The sequence below is a fragment of the Galleria mellonella genome, unplaced genomic scaffold (genome assembly GCF_026898425.1).
Source record: "Galleria mellonella isolate WM207_F2 unplaced genomic scaffold, CSIRO_AGI_GalMel_v1 utg55, whole genome shotgun sequence".
NCBI classification, from domain to species: domain Eukaryota; kingdom Metazoa; phylum Arthropoda; class Insecta; order Lepidoptera; family Pyralidae; genus Galleria; species Galleria mellonella.
Genome location: NW_026442115.1, coordinates 3,606,197 through 3,625,763, shown reverse-complemented (window position 1 = coordinate 3,625,763; position 19,567 = coordinate 3,606,197). Strand labels below are relative to the sequence as shown.

The following is a 19,567-nucleotide window of genomic DNA, read 5'->3' as shown; positions in this document are numbered from 1 at the left end:
TGACTTTGTTATTCTAATAATTAGCATTTATTAATTCAAGAATTCGGATACTAAATTAGTAATATACTAATTTCCGTATTTGAATGATTTTACTGCTTACAACAAAGTCCTTTATCTAAATCTGTTTACTACAGACTGTTGAATGCACAGTCTGTATCCATTACTACTACTAGTATATACTATACCATTTTAGTAAAAACTACTGATTACTAATTTTTTTTTTGTACTAATGTCATTATTAGTTGTCGAATTAGTAAACTCGCGGACCGCTACTCTGTGGTTTAGTGATCATTGTTTTTATAATCTGAGTCGTGATTGTCAAAAATTAAAAATGACATTTTTATTTATGCTTTATTTTAATTTATTGTAGATGTTTAGTTTTTTCTAAAATATACCCAGTTTTAAAGGTGAAAACGAATTATATTAAGTTAGTAGTTACCCCTAGGGGCGGTTGCTGCACCTAAAATTTTTTCAGTTTGTAGCAATATCAACTCCATGTATTTTTTTTATTAGAATAAAAGTGGAATGGAATAATAACCTATTTTGTCGGTAGTATACGCTGGCGGGGCATAAGTGGAGTGTTAATAAGTGAGGATGTATTAAAGTTAGTTGGCTCATCTTAACGAATTCACCGGGAAATGACTACTATAGTTTCCAAAGAAAATAGAAACTCTGGAGAAGGTCGACCTGACATATAATTTTTTTGTGATGAAAATGGAATAGAAAATTCACTATAGATAATTGCTGGTGAGACAGCAACGATGCATGATAGGTTAGGATGAAGTTAGTTAGTCTACATGACATATACACAGTCTACTAGTACCCTACTACAGCCAATTGTGTTGTGTTTTCACAGGAAACCACTCAGGTTAATTTTTAGTGAATTTGCCATGATGGGCCAACTGACCTGCCTTCAACCTCATCATTTCATCCTTCACAAGTGTCCTGCTAACATATACTGATAGAGCAGATGGGGTTACCATTCCATAACTACCCTTTAATGGGGGGAAGGGATTGTTAGTAGTGGGGAGGTTAGTCCCCATCGCTATCAATATACCTTATCAGGTCGACCTCCACGCGGTTCCCCCTGGAAACCATCGTAACTAATTTATCATTGAATTCGTCACAATGAGCTAACTGACCTGCCTTTCCATCCTCACCAATCATCTGTCACTGGTGCCCCGCTAGTGTATACTAATAGCGCAGGTGGGTTAACCATTCCATTATCATCCATAAAAAAAAAACACCTTTAAAGGGGGAAAGGGATTGTTAGTAATGGGGTCTAATTTCCCTATTACTGACAATACACCCTATCAGGTCGACATCCATGCGGTTTCTCCTGTAAACTATCATAATTATTCCAATGACTTTTAGTCTGATGGAATTTGTCATGATGGGCTTACGGACCTGCTTTCATTGTCACCTATCATCCCTCTCTGGTGCCCTGCCAGCATATACTGATAGCAAGAGTGGGGTTGCCATTTCATTATTACCCATTAAAGAAAAAACCACCAACATAAAACCTATAGACATATCCATTTCTCTTAAATTTTGTACTTGAGCCTTTAAGGTCTATTGTTCAAATAAAATTTTATTTAAGGTAAACTGTATATAAGAAAATCTGTAATCTTGTTATTCAATTATGGCAAAAGATATAATAGTTCTTACCCCAAATGGTAGAAGACAAATAGTTCACTGCACACCTGACACTATAATTTTGCAAGTAAGTTTGACTTTTTATAACAATTTTTCCTCTATGTAAGTACTTCCTTTTTTTAGAAATCAACATGCACAAAAAAGGTGAAGTTGATTTTTTTTATATCATAAAAATGTCAAATAAGCTTGCATCCTGTAGGATGGTGAACAATCAATGTAGCCTATGGATACCTTCAACATTATATATACCTGGCACATGTGCATTATCAACTCAAAAAAACCTATACTATAGTCTAATGAAAACCTTGACAATCTCATCCTACAGCCTGAGTATTATGAATATCACTTAATTCGAAAGGTCAATATTAAAATTACATAAGTGAACCCTATATAAGTGAAGTATTCTACCTCTTCTAATCTTCCATTCTCTCTAAATTTAAAAATGTTTTTACATTTTCAAAAGGTTTGTAAATTATCAAGTCATATATTCTCTTGTAGGACAAGGACAGAGGGAGACTTTGTACAAAAGTTGATTGCTTGGGTACCTCTGTCCCTTTCATGTTTCTACCGTGAAGCAGTTGTGTTTGCATAGTTGTGTTTAGGTTTGAAGGGTGGGATATGGCGTGAATTTACAGGGTACAGAGGAATAATACCTGAGTCCTCAGGAATGGCACACATGGGGGGGTATCATGGGCGAAATAGTATACTCTGTTATGCTATTCTAAGTTGTATTAAAAAAAAAATATCAGAGATCTTTTCTTTGCTTTCCTTTTGTGGGGGAGCTAGAGGAGCACTCCATTTCCCCTTAATCCATTGCTTATGCCAACATTCGATGTCAACATATATTCCAAGTAACTGATTTAAGATGATACCAATATAATTTTTTTCAGTCATTACTGTTATTATAAATTTCAAGGTAAGTTTGTTTGTTATTTCTTGACACCTCAATAACACAAACAATCATCATAACATATAATACATAATGTCTGAGATAGAGAAGGACATAGGCTGCTATTTATCTTGGTCAATCAACATATCCCGGTCATATGAATAAAGTTGCAAATAAAAGTTTAGTGTTTTATATAGTTTAGGAATAACAAAGTGAGATTGCCTACTGTTTCCATTCTTTATATATGTTTGACTATTTTAAGGTTTTAGAAGATGCATGTATGAAGCAAGGCTTTCAACCAACAGATTATGATTTAAAACATCATAATCATATCCTTGATTTGACAACTACTATAAGATTTTCCAATTTACCCAATAAGGCTACTTTGGAAATGGTTGAAACAGAAAGGAGAAGATTAGAGTCAAATGTTACAGTTGGTTTATTGTTGGAAGAAGGTAATTACTCCTTTACATTACTGACTTTTAAAATGACACTAAATCTTATCTGTTCTTAAGGAGAAGGTAAGGTTAATTAGGTGAAAAAAGAGCATAAAATAGTCAAAATTTTAAAATGATACAGTTAATGATAATATATTTGTTTTCTATATAATAATACAAGATCTTATCAACATTCTTCTCAATTATAATGAATAAATAAGCTATTGGAAGAAAATTTCCCCAGCACCTCGAAAGTTTTTTTTTTTTATTTTGATCTTTCTATTTTTAAAATTGTTTAAGTTGGTTTTTAAGTGTATGTATTACAAACCAAAAAAGCATGTAATCTTTCTTTATAATATTACTTTGAATTAAGATGTATTATTGCTTTGCGTAAACAAGGTCCAGGGTTCGATTCCTAGTCGAACTACTTTAGGAAACAAACTTTTCTAAATTGGCTTGAGTCTGGATGCTGTGATGTATGCACCAAATGATTTTTGCCTGGTTTCACATAATTCAGAATTTCTTAGCTTGAGGACCAGGCAATGTGTGGCACTTATTTGTTAATATCTAATTGTAATCAATTAGAATAATAATATGTCATTAATTAATTTACTACTTTTAGGTGAAAGGAGAACAGCAGATTTTCCACCTAATACATCCCTGTATGATTTAGTGACATCGCTTGCACCATCTGAATATAGCTCATTACCCCATCCAACAATTTTATATATGCGCCAAGAAGTGGTGGGAGAGACAGCTCTCAGGAATAAAACATTAAGACAACTTGGATTAATAAGTGGTCGAGCCGTTTTAAGACTGCTAAACAAATCTGAAGAAGGCAGGTAAATAAATTTATTTTTGGTTATTTGATATTTATTTGAATATACTTGTTAAAGTTGGTTTGTAGGTACTATACATACGAGTAAGCTTTGAGTATTCAAGTAAGGATATTGTAAATAATATCATAGTAATCCAATACTTTTAACATGTCCAAATGATTACATGACTTTAGAACGGAATTCGCCGTCTTGACGTATCAATTAATATAATATAGACTATAATAAATAAATAATATTTTATATCCACATAATTTGAATCACGTACATCAGTGCCCATCCTCAAATAAACTTGAGCAAATAAAAAGTAAATTCATGGGCTTTCAAATGTGTAATATTTTTTAAGAGTTTATTCATGGCACATATTCAAGTACAGTCGCCACCAAAAGTAGATAAACACAAATTTGTATGTCCAACTTATTGCATACCTATTCACGCAATTTTAAAATTTAGCGATGTTTTCAATTTTTGCACTTATAACGTTGATTGACATATAGATGCAACGGTTGGTCATTAGTTTTGTAATTTTAGACATGTTCATGGATTTATTGCTGATTTTACATGACGCTGATATGTATGGTCGTAAAAAGAACGATAAAATAGAACGTCAGAGCGATGCTTATAGCGTTCAAGGGAATTATTCCTAATTCGTTGTAGGTAGATTATATCAATTTAATAAACTAGTAAGAATATCAAAAACAAGTTTGCGAATATGTTATACAATTTAGGAATAATATTGTGAAACTATATTTTTGTCACTAATGGTTATGATTAATTACACATTCGTTCGTATTTCCTCTTCTGACGCGTTTAACACAACTACCTATATATACGTTTGTAAATCCCCATGGGTGCCTCGACGTGCCATGATACATTCATGATACATACGGCCACCCTATGTTCAAGGGTTATTATATGTTCTTTTAAAAATATCATACGTATGTTTTTATATGTATTTACCATTAGGGACCTAGGTAACTCTGAATTTTATTGAAGGCTTAATATTAATAGTCTTCAATAAAAATCAGAATATGTTTTATCAAACAAAGAAATTTGATATCTGAGTATTGCAAAAGTAGTTAAATCATCATCATAATCGCCTTATCTTTTCCCATTTATCTGGGGTCTTTGCTGTAATATAAAAAGCAATTAAGTAAAAGTTATTAAATATTTAGCTAAGGGATTGTAAGACAATTTTTTTTTTTTTATAACAATAATAACTATTTTTGTGTTTTGTAGGCAAGCAAATGTGTCTGCCGTTTATAGAAGACCACTATCCGAAAAACCTGATATTAAAGAACAGAATATAGAAGCGCGTACAACAAACTTACATCAGTTTAATGATGACTCATCAGAGCCTGGACCTTCTGATATCCGAAAAAATGTAGATTATACAAAATTTGATCCAATTGAACACATTAAGATTGTTAAAAAGGAAGCTGTACTAGAAAAAGAGAAAAGTACTGAAGAAGTGCAATATGAAGAATCAATTAACACGAAACCTGCAATTGAAGAAACTAAAATGGATATTGATCATAAAAACAATGATGAAAATATTACTGGAACATCCAATACATCATTAATTACTCAAGAGAATTTAGAGAGATGTTTAAAAATTGAAGAAGAAGTCACATTTGTAAGTTGCCATTAAATATTGAAGTTAATATAGTTACCTAATATGGGCAGCACCTGTTGTAGACACATGTAAGTGGTTTAGGGAATCAGTATTAATTTGCTCTGTGAAATCTTATTTGAATCTACTTTTGTTCCATAATTTCAAAATTATAAATCCTTATGAAAATAACTTCACGGCATTTGGATACATTAGTTTCTTTCGATTTTAATTACATTTTATTTATTCAAGTATTATTATATTCCGTCAAAAAACATTAAATTATAGGGGTTGCTTTAAAAATTAGTGGAATTGAGTCATATTGTTGCTAATGAACTTAATTTAAATTGGATTTTTTATCAGCTGTCATAGCCTACGTACCTATTGTTTGTGAAGCAAACAGGCCATGTAATCGTGTATAGATTGTCTGCGTTAACATAACACGATCCTTCAACTTTTTACTTCAATGTTTGTGATCATATATAGACATCGTGCTCTGTTTGTGTTTGTAAGGAAACGTCTTCAGTAGCGAACCAAAACTCGAGTGTTCGAAACAGTTGACCTTATAGCTTTCTTATCGCATAACGATTTGAATGTAGATACTCACTGTAGAAATTTTTTTAATAGAATATGTATATCTACTACGCTTGCCATTTTTTATGTTCATTTTAATACTAGCTTGTATTTATTTTAGTTGTTTACCTTACTCTTGATTTCATGATTAATCTTCTTATTCATAAAACTTTTTACAAACCTGTTTTAATTAGTGTTGTAGTAATGTTTTATCACTTTCTTTCAAATTAAGAAAATATCATAAAAGAAAAGCACAAAATATCTCAAAGCTAAAACAGATTTTTTTAGACATTTTTATAAATAAGAGTCTATCGTAAATACACATTATTATATGTATCTGTTTATAAGTTTATTATACATTAAGTTTTTAAGAAATTTTAACACAATCGTTGTTTAGTATTCAGTTTTTTGCCTTTTTTGCAAGATTCAAGATTATTTGTTTGTAAAACATGCTTATACAATACATGCAGATGTTACGAGGGGAGGTCAAAAAGTTCGCGGAATGGAGGGGTTGGTGGGGGTTGGTTTACTCGTCCAGGTAGTTACTTGTTAAGCACCTCATTAAGAGTATATGTACCAAGTTTGAATAAATCTCTCGCTGATTACTTTAAAATATAATGTGAGTCATTAATTCATAAATAATTTTAGATAGGAACACAGAAGGCTATAGCATTCATGCAACCTGATGACACCGAAGATGAACTAGAAGACCTACCCAATGATTTTTACGACTTAACAATTGAAGAAGTTCGTAAACTTTACCATGATTTACAACAACATCGCTTGGAATTAGAAAATACACCACTGATTACTGCTAACAAACGAGAAGAAAATATTAAACAGGTTTTATTTTATTATCAACCATTATTAAGTTTTAATACACTAGTGGAAAAAATTAAGGAATCAAAATTTTCAGCGATTTCGGTTATTAATATTTTTTATTATGGTATCAGATAACATAGATAACAAATGTTAATGCACAAATCGCAGTATACTTCGAAATATATACTTAAAATGTATTTTTTTTTCTGATTCAGACATCACAACAAAAACTACTTATGTATAAAAATGCAGTGGTGAGAGTGCAGTTTCCAGATCGTATGATACTTCAAGGTATTTTTTCACCAAACGATACAATAGAAGATGTAATAAATTTCGTTAAAACTTATCTACAAACTCCTGACAAACCATTTCATATTTGTAAGTATTTTGTAAATAATAATAAGTTTTTCGTTGACGATTTATATTATATATAGATTACAATTCCAATTCTTTTCAGTTACGACTCCTCTAAAGGAAGTTTTAGATCCGACAACAACCTTATTTAATGCAAAATTTGTGCCCTGTGTTCATATGCATTTTAAGTGGTCGGATGACAATAATGGAGAACCATATCTTAAAGCAGAAGTATATTTAAAAAAGACTACAAGTGATGCAGCCGGCATTTTGGCGTCTAAATATAGGTATGTATATACATACATGTTGTACTTAATTTTAAATATGTAATTAGTTCAGAAGGAACCGTCTACTTGACAGAGAATATCGCCACTAGTTGCCAAATTTAGCAGGCTAGTTGGGAACCGCAGTTAAGTTTTGGTAACATTTTAAGAGCGACGCTGCTTCCCATCCTTCGACCATTAAGTCGCCTCTTACGACACACGGGAAAGGGAGGGGTGGCCCATTCTATGTTGGGAACATACGGAATAAAATGGAAATAGGTTTATAGGTTTTAATTATTATGAATAAATATTATATTATAAAATACATTTGATTTTAATAAAAAAATGCACTAATTTAAAAAAAAACATTTACAGAGCTCCATGCAGAAGAAAATTGGAAGATTCCTCAGATAGCTCTTTGAAGTCATTAAGAGATCAGCCATCAACATCAAAACACAGTAAAGTTCCAAAGTGGTTTAAATAATAATTCTTAAGTTATTTTGAAAATATAATATTCTCTGATTCCATGCTGTCTTATTTTATAACCAAATTATATATTTTGCAAAATAGTCGAATATCACCACCAAATATCCAAATATGTTTTTATAGCCATCACTGATTTCAAATTCAAATTATCTTTATTCAAACAGACTGTTTATGAGCAGTTTTAAATCGTAATTTTTTTTTTAATCTACTTCAGGGCTCGGAAGGTTGTTATCTGTTGAGAATATTGTTATATTAATGTTTTGTAGCACTGTCACAGCATTACTACTATAGTAAATGCTAATTTTGATGAGGGATTTAAAAAGAATGTTGCAGTATTTGTAAAAAATCTATATCCAAAGTTACGTCTTTGTAGAGCAGATACAGTAATTTTTTATGTTTGCCTAATAAATAGGTATAGAGCAGAATAATATCCCGTGAGTGTAAAATACTTGTTTGGAGCATCAAAGCAGATGAAAGTCTGAGCATAAAGCTAATATTAAAATTTTATGAGTTATTTATAGTCCCTATTACATGTAGTTTCATAAAAAAATATAATAAATAGTTACAGTAATAAGTTTTTTTTTTTATGAATACAGTTATTTTAATATGAGTTGTAATTGAACAAAATTTAGTATTTTTTCATTACATCCTACATTTTCTTTTTTTTCCTAATCTTTAGGTGAAGTTAGTAACTTTTTTTTTTTATTTCTATTATAATAGAATTCTTCTACAGAAAAAAAAACAAAATTTTTCCTTATTTTAAATACTTGCCTCTGTGCATTTCACTAAACTGAATTAGAGAAGATAAACACCGAGACCAAAACGAGAGCGGACCCAGACTGGCATTTTTATTTAATGGATGATACGCTGGCGTGGCACCAGTGAGAGATGATAGATGAGAATGAAAAGGCAGCAGTTTTTTTTTTTATGTGTGAAAATGGAATGGTAACCCCGCCTGCGCTAGCGAGATACGCTGGCGGGGCACCAGTGAAGGGTCATCGATGAGAATGAAAACAGACCAGTTAGCCAATCATGATGAATCCATCAGGAATTAACCATAATATTTTCCAAGGGTAACCGCGTGGAGGTCGACCTGATTGAGTATATTACTTGCAATGGGATTCTTAGTCTCCATTACTAACAATGTCTTTCCCCCCAGGCAGCATAATTAGCCCATCGTCATGAATACACCTGGAATTCAACACGATGGTTTCCAGGGGGGCCACGTGGAAGTCGACTTGACAAAGTATATTGCTAGCAATAGGACTAGTAGTCCGCATTATTAACAATCCCTCCCCCTGATGTATTGTCATTCCTGAGAACAGAGGTTTTTTGCCTCTGTAACCTGTATTTTCACTTCCGTATCCCACCCTTTAAACAGAAACAGTTATGTACACACAACTTCTTGTAGAAACACGAATGGGACAGAAGTACACAACAGAATATTTTTGTACAGTCTCCCTTCAGTAAACTCGCACGACCTTATTCATAAAAATAAGGTCGACCTCCACGTGGTTCCCCCTGGAAACTATTTTGAATAATTCTTATTGAATTTGTCACAATGGCTAACTAACCTGCTGCATCCTCATCTATCATCACTCACTGGTGCTCTACCAAAAGGTAGGTAAATACATCCAAATTTTACGGTATCTAAACATACTTACGTACCTACTAATTTTGAACTTGTAATAAATATATATTGTAATCTTATATATAAAGAGGTTTCTTCAAGGTTGGCAACGCACGCATAATACCTCTGGTATTGCAGGTGTTCATAGGCTACGGTAATCACTTACCATCAGGTGGGCCGTATGACTGTTTGCCACCTGTGGTATAAAAAAAAATATATAAAATTCTTCGTGTCACGGTGTTTGTTACCAAACTTTTCCGAAACGGCTTTACCGATTTTTATGAAATTTTGTGTGCATATTGGGTAGGTCTGAGAATCGGCCAACATCTATTTTTCATACCCCTCAATGATAAGGGTGACTGACCCCAAAAAAATTTTTTTTACTTTTAGACAAATTTTTCTATTTTTATTTTATTATGATTTAACATTGAAAAATACATACAACCTCAAATTTTCACCGTTTTACGATCAACTCCTGTTTTTTAATCGCGATTTTTATATGGTGCAAGATGGCAATCCAATATAATAATTGTAGTAGGATAAATTTTCATGTATATTTCTAAAAATAATGTATATGGTAAAACAACGTTTGCCGAGTCAGCTAGTATTATAATGAAATAATCATTACGTAATATATAATTATTATTGTTGTGTAATGTGTAAAACATTATACAATGCATTCATCTCGGTTCAGTCAGATCTGAATAAAAGAATGAGCATTTATCAATCTTACTAGCAGGTTCAATATTACACAAAAAAATTCTTGAAGATTGATCATTATTGGAGCGGAGCTGGACCATTACGATAATGTGAATAGGTATACTTTACCTACGTACCTATTTATTAAAGACCATGAGCAATAGGATCGGGCGAACGAGTACTTTTCACAATTTTTAAATACAGATGTGTGATGATGATTGAAATGAGTTCGTCAGTAATTTGATCTGACAGGCCCATTACTAGCAATATACTTTTATAGGTCGACCTCCACGTAGAAACCATCAGGATGCGCCAACTAACCTGCTTCATTCTTATCTATCATTTCCACTGGTGCCTCGCCAGCGTAAACCAATAGCACCAGCGTACAAACAACTTGTTAAGACAGAAATATGGATGGAGCAAAGTTACCCAATCAACGAATTTTGTACAGTAAAGTACTTTCAGGTAAATTTCTCTAAACCTATCTTTTAACTTAGTTATTTTGACTATTTCGTGAAGTTACTGTTTTATGGAGCATCATAATTATTTTAATAGACTTTCTATTACAAATTTGATTCATATTATTCTTTAAAGATTTCGCTTGTTTAAAACCAGGGAATCTAACATGAAATACAATTTCGAATTTGCGGAAACAATTTCGAGTTTTTGTTTATACCGAAATTGGTCCAGTAAATGGAGCTTAACGTTTTATTTGTCATAATTACTACAATAAAAATCCAAAGTAACGATATTTTAACATTTTTAAACAATATGAATTATGTAATTTTAACATCAAATTTCTGTTCCGTATAGCTCTCAATTAGTTTTTTGTTTGGTCATTAATCTAGTTCCATACAATACTTTCTGAATAAATATATATACATATATGCCCTATAAGCGTTTTTCTGTTTCATATTTTATACAGTAAGTAGGTATATAATTACAAAGAATTAATGATATAAAACATACAAAACATGGAATCCTTTCAAATAAGTGAGCTGTTTTAATAACCTTAACAATTTGAATTATAATAAAACAGCATTTATGTTTTTGCAAATACATATTTATTTCCAATATTACTTGCATAAATACTCGTACCTTTTAATTTAAATCATCATCTGAATCTAATAAATCCATTTTATGTATACCCACTGTTCTTAATAAATTACTAGAAGGTCCAGATGAACCCTCTTCTTCTTTCATACTTTTTATGATATTAATAAAAGTATTGTCTGCTTCTCTCTCTTCTATATTATTTCTCTCCATTTTGAGATCTTTCTTTTTTTCTACTAGTTCATTTGGTAGACTTTCATCAGAATCATCACTAAAGTCAGTATTTTCGTCACTGTTATCTTTATCTCTAGAAATAATATTTAACATTTTTTCTATAGAGTTAACAAAATCATCTGGATCAAAATCAATTACTTGTTTGTTCTCATCTATGTCTATGGTAGGCTCGACTCCTTCAAAATCTGATGTCTGTTTAAGAAAGTCTTTTAATTTAGTTGTTATTGTCTGAGATGAAATCATATCACCACTGTTCAATTTAGTTTGTTTACCATAACGTGAATTTAACAGATCATTAAGTTGTTCTGGATTAATATTTAACCAATCTTCATTGTCTTCAGTATAATCTTCTTTATTAAATTGTTTTAACGTTTCTTTTATTTTTAAAAAATTTGTAGTAGACATTATCTGTAATATTTGGCTCGACAAATATGTATTTATTGGACATTCCATGCATTTATAATAATTTTTAGCCTTGTCTAATAAATCTGTATACATTTTTGATCCTTCTATATTATTTTTAAAATAGCCATTTCTCTTTAAATTATTTAAAAAATTCAAATAACCTTTTGAGGAAAAAATATCATTTGAAACATTTCTTGTAAGTATTTCATATCCACATGCTAATTTCAATCCTATTAAAGACCTTTTATCATTATTAATTATTTTTATACATTTTGTTATGTTTATCAATTTAGAATGTATTAACATTGCATATAAACATTTTGTAAAAGTTATCTCTGTAGTTACACAATTATCAAATTGTATATTTTTACATACTTGTACATCAATCATATCATGTGAGCAATATGCATTAACAATTGCTGATATGAGAGAGGGTTTTAAAATTAACAGAGCAGCAATATCAAGAGGCAAAGTTACCACTGTTCTATGTAGATTTTCTTTAATTTTTTGAGGATACTCGCTAATACGATTTAAAATTGATTGATGTATTTCAGAAGAAACTCTAGTTTGTTCAGTCTCATTAGTGATGATTTTTATTGCATCTGATACATTTACCTTAGTAGACAAGTCTATTATTGTATCAGGTATCAAGTGGATTTGACTTCTGTAAATATAAACCTTGAACAAAATAAAATTAAATATATATATATATATATATATATATATATATATATATATATATATATATATATATATATATATATATATATATATATATATATAATATAAAATATAAAGTTTTTAATAAAACTTAAAAAAATGCAATCAAACAAACATTAGTCTCATCATAACACACTCTACTGATGTGCTATAGTGGTACAACTAAAAAAATATTAATTAATGGAATATTTTAATTTATTTCTAATTTAATTTAGAGAATGCTTCTGTAATAATCTCATCGAAACTTTGTTACATTTTCATTAAGTTCTACTGAAAAGACTGACACATCCATTTATTTCTTTCAAACAGTGCATTGCACCATTTGTGACATTAAGTTTGAAGAAATTTACAGTAGTGTTTTATTAACTGAATTATCATAAATAAAGTTACCCCACTGACAGATTACCCCACATTGGCCTTGAAGATAGGATTTAAAAGGCTTTTAAAGATATTAAAATTGATATAAAATAACATACAAATAAATGGATAAGAAATAGGTAACATTTTGTAGGAAACCTTAAAAAATACCTACCCTATTTTCCGTAGTATTGGGATTTGCCCAAGATTGTAAATGGTCTGCAGCTTCTATGAGCAAAAATTCACCATCATTATCCTTAATTTGAACAATCAAATCTTTAAACTGTTTTGTTATTTCCAACACAATATAAACTATAAACCACTCATCTTCAATATTGTCTCCGAAGCAAGTTGAACTTTCAAGATGGAAAGGAATACCTAAAACACATTCATAATTAACAAAAATATCAAAAAGAAAGTTTGGGAAGGTCACATTTTTTTTAATGGATGATAATGTAATAATAAGTTGCCTGCGCTAATGATATATGCTGACGGGGTAACAGCGAGATATTATAGGTAAGAATGAAAAGGCAGATCAGCTAGCCCATAGTGATAAGTACATCTAGAAAGTAATGTAAATTGGACTCTTTTTCACGCTTAGCCTTTCATTTGGACCATTGTGCGTATAAGTCGTGGTTAGTACAGCTAGCCCAGTTCTGCCCAGAAGCACAAAAGCTTCCTGGGATCTTCACAGGCCTCACAGAGCGACCTCACCGTTCCGAGGATTTTTAAACATTGAGGGGCCACAGTTTCATATTTTGTTTTAAGATTGTTTTTTTTTTACAACGCAGGGGGCAAACGAGCATGCGGCTCACCTGATGGTAAGTTACTACCGCTGCCCATAATCACTCACAATACCAGAGGAATTGCAGGTGTGCTGCCGGCCTTTTAAAAAGGAATATGCTCTTTTCTTAAAGGTTCTTTTCGTATCGGTTCAGAAATATTGCTGCTGGAAATTGATTCCAAAGCATGGTTGTGCATGGAAGTGCCTTGAAAAATGCACAGTGGAAGACTGCCACTCATTCAGATGGTCAGGATGAAACTTTAGTTTATGGCGGTTTATACGGTGGTGAAAATCAGCAGCCAGTATCAATCCGAATAATTTCTCTGAGTACTCCCCATGATAAATTTGATAAAAGATGCATAGATTGCTTTGATCACCACATCCTGCTGTGTAAATCTAAGGGTGTCATATTGAAAGCCACCTCTATGGCTGTTGTAGGAGTGGCTTTCATGCAGCCGCTGACTGAAGAACAAGCTAGCCTCTGAAAGCTTTTTAGTTTGTTGGCAGTGGTTGCTAGTTTATATAAATAAATATATCTGGAATCCAGAGCGATGGTTTCCAGGGGGAACCACATGGAGATTGACTTAACAGGGTATATGCACAACATAACAGCAATGGGATTGATTCGCATTACTAACAATCCCTTTCCTCCCCTGGTAGATCACAATTAAAACTTTTAAGTTAATTATTACGTATCACATATGATGATTAAAGTATTTTTGTTAATATTTAACTACTTACCTCCATGGCTATTATCATGTAATGGGATGTGCACTCTAAATTCATCTCTATGCCATATATGATCCTCTGACAAAATTACAATTGTTTTGTTAATGTTCTCGCATAATCTTTCCCAATAGGATGCGTCCACTTTTGATAACGAAGAGTAAAAATAACAATGTACACTATCGTCACTGTAAGCAATTGAAGTGTCTTCCATATTTTTTAATAATAAACTGTAGCATTAATTAGGTAAGTACTTTTTAAATAAAATTATATACATGTAACAAGAAAAATAAACAAAAGGTTAAAATAAATGAGCAATTTAACAACTTATCAGTGTTGCCACATAAAATAAATCGAAATTAGCTAAACCAAATTTAGTTAATTTGTATTTATCCTAATTAACCTCAAGTCTAATATAGGAAATTGGTAGTAGCACTCACCAGTATTAAGCAACGCCGGGATCAGGATCAGTGTTAAGGAAAACCAGGACTAGGATTTTGGTTACCTACACTAGTTAATATTAGTCAGTTAGAAAGTTTAGTCAATGTTCATAGTATATAAGACAAAAGGGTAATCTGTCATATTTATTCAAATATTATTTTTCTTTATTTTACATTGACAAGCGCTGCTAGAATGCATATCGCCTGCCATTGAACCAAGGAGGTTCTTAACATCTTCTCTCGATGTGTAATCCTAGCAGCTTACTAATCTTCTCTAACCTTGGCTTTGGTAAAGCTTTGGTAAAAATATCCGCAAGCTGCCACTCACTGCTAATTTTCTGAACCATGAGATCACCTTTTGTCACAAGTTCTCGAACAAAGAAGTGCCTGATGAGAATATGTTTTGTTCTCTTGTGAAACTCAGGATTTTCCGCTAGTCTCACCGCGGCTTCATTGTCCACTTGTAATACAGGAGGATACTGTATTTCAGTAAGTTCGCTTAGTATCCTAGTTAGCCAAATGCATTCTCGAGCTGCTTCACTGGCTGCAACTATTTCTGCTTCAGTGGTTGAAATTGCAACACTTGCTTGTCTTTGACTCATCCAAGATACAGCACCAACAGCAAACATGCACAGTACTCCAGAAGTTGACCTTCCAGTACCAACGTCTCCTCCATGGTCAGCATCACTATAACACTCTATGATGCCCTTTTTATAGTCCTTTTGATACAAAATACCCATATCTTGCGTATGTTGTAAATAACGCAGAATCCGTTTCAGCTTTACACAATCGTCTTCAGTTGGATTTTCCAAATTTCTTGAGACGACACTAACAGCAAATGCAATGTCAGGTCTTGTTCCAACCATGAGATATGCTAAGGCTCCAACAATATGTCTATAATTCAACAACATATTACTCATGTCGACCTTATCCCGGTTTTGAGACATGTCTCTAACAATTGGTGTATGCACCGGTCTGCAGCTGTCCATCCCAAACCGTCGAAGAACTTTGTTCACATAACACTTCTGATGAATTTTTATGCCGTCTTCTCTGGTTATTATCTCTATACCGAGAAAGTAGGATACAGTCTTCGTTGTGATTTTAAATTTTCCCATTAAATCTTTTAGGAAATTTTCGATCAGTTTCTGATTAGACGCAGCTACCAAACCATCATCCACATAAAGAGCCACAATGAGCTTCTCGCTAGACTCCTTTCTTGTGAAAAGGCATGGATCAGCATCAGATACTTTCAAACCGATTTCCTTGAAAAAATCTAATATACGCTTGTTCCAGCACCGAGGTGCCTGCTTCAAACCATAAAGACTTTTCTTCAGTAAACAAACTTTACCAGAGTTATCTTCATAACCTTCCGGCTGTCGCATGTAGATTTCTTCATCAAGATCGCCATACAGAAATGCAGTGGATACATCAAATTGCGCCATATGCATCTGTTCACTAGCGGCAACAGCTAATACACTTCTAATGGTCGCCATTCTTGCTACAGGACTGAATGTTTGATAATAGTCCACGCCTTTCTTCTGACTATATCCCTTAATAACAAGCCTAGCCTTGTATTTGTCGACATTCCCGTCAGCATTTAATTTGACCTTGAAAAACCACTTGCAGGGTATTACTTTCCGACCTTTCGGGAGATCTACCAACACCCAAGTTTTATTTTCCTTCAGAGAATTAATTTCCTTATCCATTGCCTTTCTCCAAAGTTTACTTTCAGCACTTCTCACAGCTTCCTTGTAGCTATTAGGTTCCAGTTGATTACCAGTGCTCTCTCCATTTATATTATATAGAACAAAATCATTGAATTTCTGTGGTAGACGAAGCGATGACCTATCTCTAAGAATACGACTACTTTCCTCTATAATCTCATGTTCATCCATAGTTTCGTGAAGCTCGGCTTCGTCATTTCCTTCTAATACTCCCCCACATTCAATAGTTTGTTCTAGCGTATTACTTCTTGCATCATCAAATATATCTTCATTAATAACAGAAGTGTCTTCTCTATCAATAAACTCATCATTGTTTACAAGACCTTCAACTTCATCATTATCAATTACAATATTCTGAGCATCAGAAGATTCTACATGAGGCAATTTTTCATCATTCCTCTGTTGAGTTATCTTTTGTAATGCCAAAGGTTGCAACTCAATTACATTGCTAGGAAATTCTGCTTGCATGGGTTCAGACACCTTCAGTGATTCACCTCTAAGCAGAGACATATCATCAAATGTCACATCTCTTGACCTTACTAAACCAGTAGAACCATTCCAGAGACGATATCCATCATCATTATCATACCCTATTAGAATACATTTCATAGCTTTCTTATGTAATTTTTTCCGAGTCTGTTTAGGCACGTGAGCATAACATGATGACCCAATAATCCTCATGTGTTTAATCCTTGGCTTTATACCAGTCCAAAGTTCTGAGGGTGACTTGTGTTCCACTGACGTTGGCCCTGTCCTGTTCAAAATATATACAGCAGTATTCACCAATTCAGCCCACAAAGTTTCAGGTAACCTTTCATGTGCATGCATCATAGCTCTAGCACATTCCACGATCGTTCTGTTATCTCTTTCACTATTTCCGTTTTGTTCCGGTGTATACGGCATCGTCAGTCTTTGCTTTATTCCATTTCCCACCAATATTTTCCGTACTTGTGCATTGTCGAATTCACCACCATTGTCACTCAATAGTTCCTTAACAACATGACCAGCTACTTTAGCTTCAACTAGAAACTGTTTCAATTTCTCGTGTACTTCCGACTTATTCCGAAGAAAATACACAAAACGATGACGTGTATATTCGTCTTTGAAAAGTACAAAATATCGTAATTTGGAATAACTAGATGGAAAGGGCCCACAAACATCCGAATGTATGCGTTCTCCAGGTTTCGTAGCTTTATCTCGTACACCAAACTTTTGTCTGTGAGATTTTCCAAAGATACAACCTTCGCATAATTCTTCACTATCTTTTGTTTTTATTCCCAACTCTCTATCTATCAGACTTCTTATATGTCTTTTATTTTGATGACCAAAACGTTCGTGATAAAGTTGCAATATATCAACTTTCTGTACCAAATTTACTGACATATTAATAGGCGTACGACTCTACAATTCAGCTTATATAATCCTCCATACCTCTCCCTATTTCCTGTCACAGTAATCATTCCTCCTATTTTCATAGTACAAGTAGTGACCCGTGATTCAAACACGCTACCTGGATTCCTATCTTGCGTCGATAATACAGAAAACAGATTTCTACTTATCTGAGGAACATACCAAACATCTCTCAAAGTCGATCTCACAGTATGTCCATTAACATCGGCCTCAATACAAACTGATCCTTTGCCTACTGCCTTGATCACATTTTTGTCTGCCGTAGTTACAGTATGACCTTCACTGAAGTATTCGAAATCTTGAAAGATATCATTCCGCATTGTAACATGATTCCTAGCCCCATTATCCACATTCCAATGGTCACGATCTACAATACTACTTTCAGCCGAATTCACAGTCAGTAACATCATGTTAATTCCCTTACTACTGCAATCTTTTCGAGAAACTACTTTCTTAGGACAGTCTTTCTTAAGGTGACCAACCTCTTTGCAACCAAAGCGTTTAAACTTTTTGCTACTGTCCTTGTTATTACTACCTTTGTCTTCACACTTACTAGGTTTCTTCTTGACTCCTTTGACAGCAAAGGCCTCACAACTAGATTCACCGTCTACATTGTTACCGAGTGCCTTTTCATGCGCACACAGCTGACTTGTGATATTCTCTATATTCCTATCCTTTTTAGACATTAACAGCCAACTTGACTTGAATGAAAAATATGTTTCAGGTAAAGTATCCAAGATTTTACAAATTAATAGAACTTCAGGTAAATCCTTACCTTCCTCTTCTTTCATTAATTCTTGCTTGAGCTTATACCACAGATTTTTCAACTTCGAGATGTGTGAAGCTATGTCATCAGCAGGATTTTTCTTATATCTGAAAAATTCTAAACACAAATCATACAGGCGGTCCTCACATACACCTTCGTATAGGCGATGCAATTCATCCCATATTTCCTTTGCGGTCGTTAACCTTAGAATTTTATCCAGGATATTATCAGAAATATTATTTGTAATTACAAGTACAGCTATACTATCCAACTTAGTGTAGCTTCGTAAGTCCTCTTCATACTTAGCCATAGCTGCTGAATCCCCAGCACTACTATCTGGCATTTCCGGTTTTTTAATTGATCCATTTATTACATCCGTTAAACCGTCTATTCCCCTTAATAGTGCTGACATGCGATACTTCCAATGTATCCAATTTTCACCTTCTAGTTTATTAATTTGAAATTTCGACACATCCATTTTGAAGTTTGGTATTAGCCCATAACCTAATATAGGAAATTGGTAGTAGCACTCACCAGTATTAAGCAACGCCGGGATCAGGATCAGTGTTAAGGAAAACCAGGACTAGGATTTTGGTTACCTACACTAGTTAATATTAGTCAGTTAGAAAGTTTAGTCAATGTTCATAGTATATAAGACAAAAGGGTAATCTGTCATATTTATTCAAATATT

General features: G+C 32.9%; 2 protein-coding genes across 4 annotated transcripts; one reads left to right on the top strand and one right to left on the bottom strand.

The window, feature by feature from the left end:
* Positions 1-258: 258 nt before the first annotated feature.
* LOC113521331 (tether containing UBX domain for GLUT4) lies at positions 259-7,967 on the top strand. 3 transcript variants are annotated; one of them, XM_026906848.3, is made up of 9 exons: positions 259-407; positions 1,601-1,723; positions 2,808-3,000; positions 3,605-3,824; positions 5,058-5,454; positions 6,652-6,846; positions 7,041-7,203; positions 7,283-7,466; positions 7,818-7,967. In XM_026906848.3, the coding sequence occupies exons 2-9, from the start codon at positions 1,643-1,645 to the stop codon at positions 7,924-7,926; spliced, it is 1,542 nt and encodes a 513-aa protein (XP_026762649.1). In that variant the 5' UTR covers positions 259-407; positions 1,601-1,642; the 3' UTR covers positions 7,927-7,967. The 3 variants fall into 3 exon arrangements, with proteins under 3 accessions (XP_026762649.1, XP_026762650.1, XP_026762648.1); XM_026906849.3 differs by having other exon boundaries at positions 298-427; XM_026906847.3 differs by having other exon boundaries at positions 319-474.
* Positions 7,968-11,298: 3,331 nt separating this feature from the next.
* Positions 11,299-14,889, bottom strand: LOC113521364 (protein ecdysoneless homolog). The gene is made up of 3 exons (XM_026906887.3): positions 14,552-14,889; positions 13,202-13,404; positions 11,299-12,627 (listed from the first exon to the last, which is right to left on the bottom strand). The coding sequence occupies exons 1-3, from the start codon at positions 14,748-14,750 to the stop codon at positions 11,359-11,361; spliced, it is 1,671 nt and encodes a 556-aa protein (XP_026762688.2). The 5' UTR covers positions 14,751-14,889; the 3' UTR covers positions 11,299-11,358.
* Between the last annotated feature and the right edge of the window lie 4,678 nt (positions 14,890-19,567).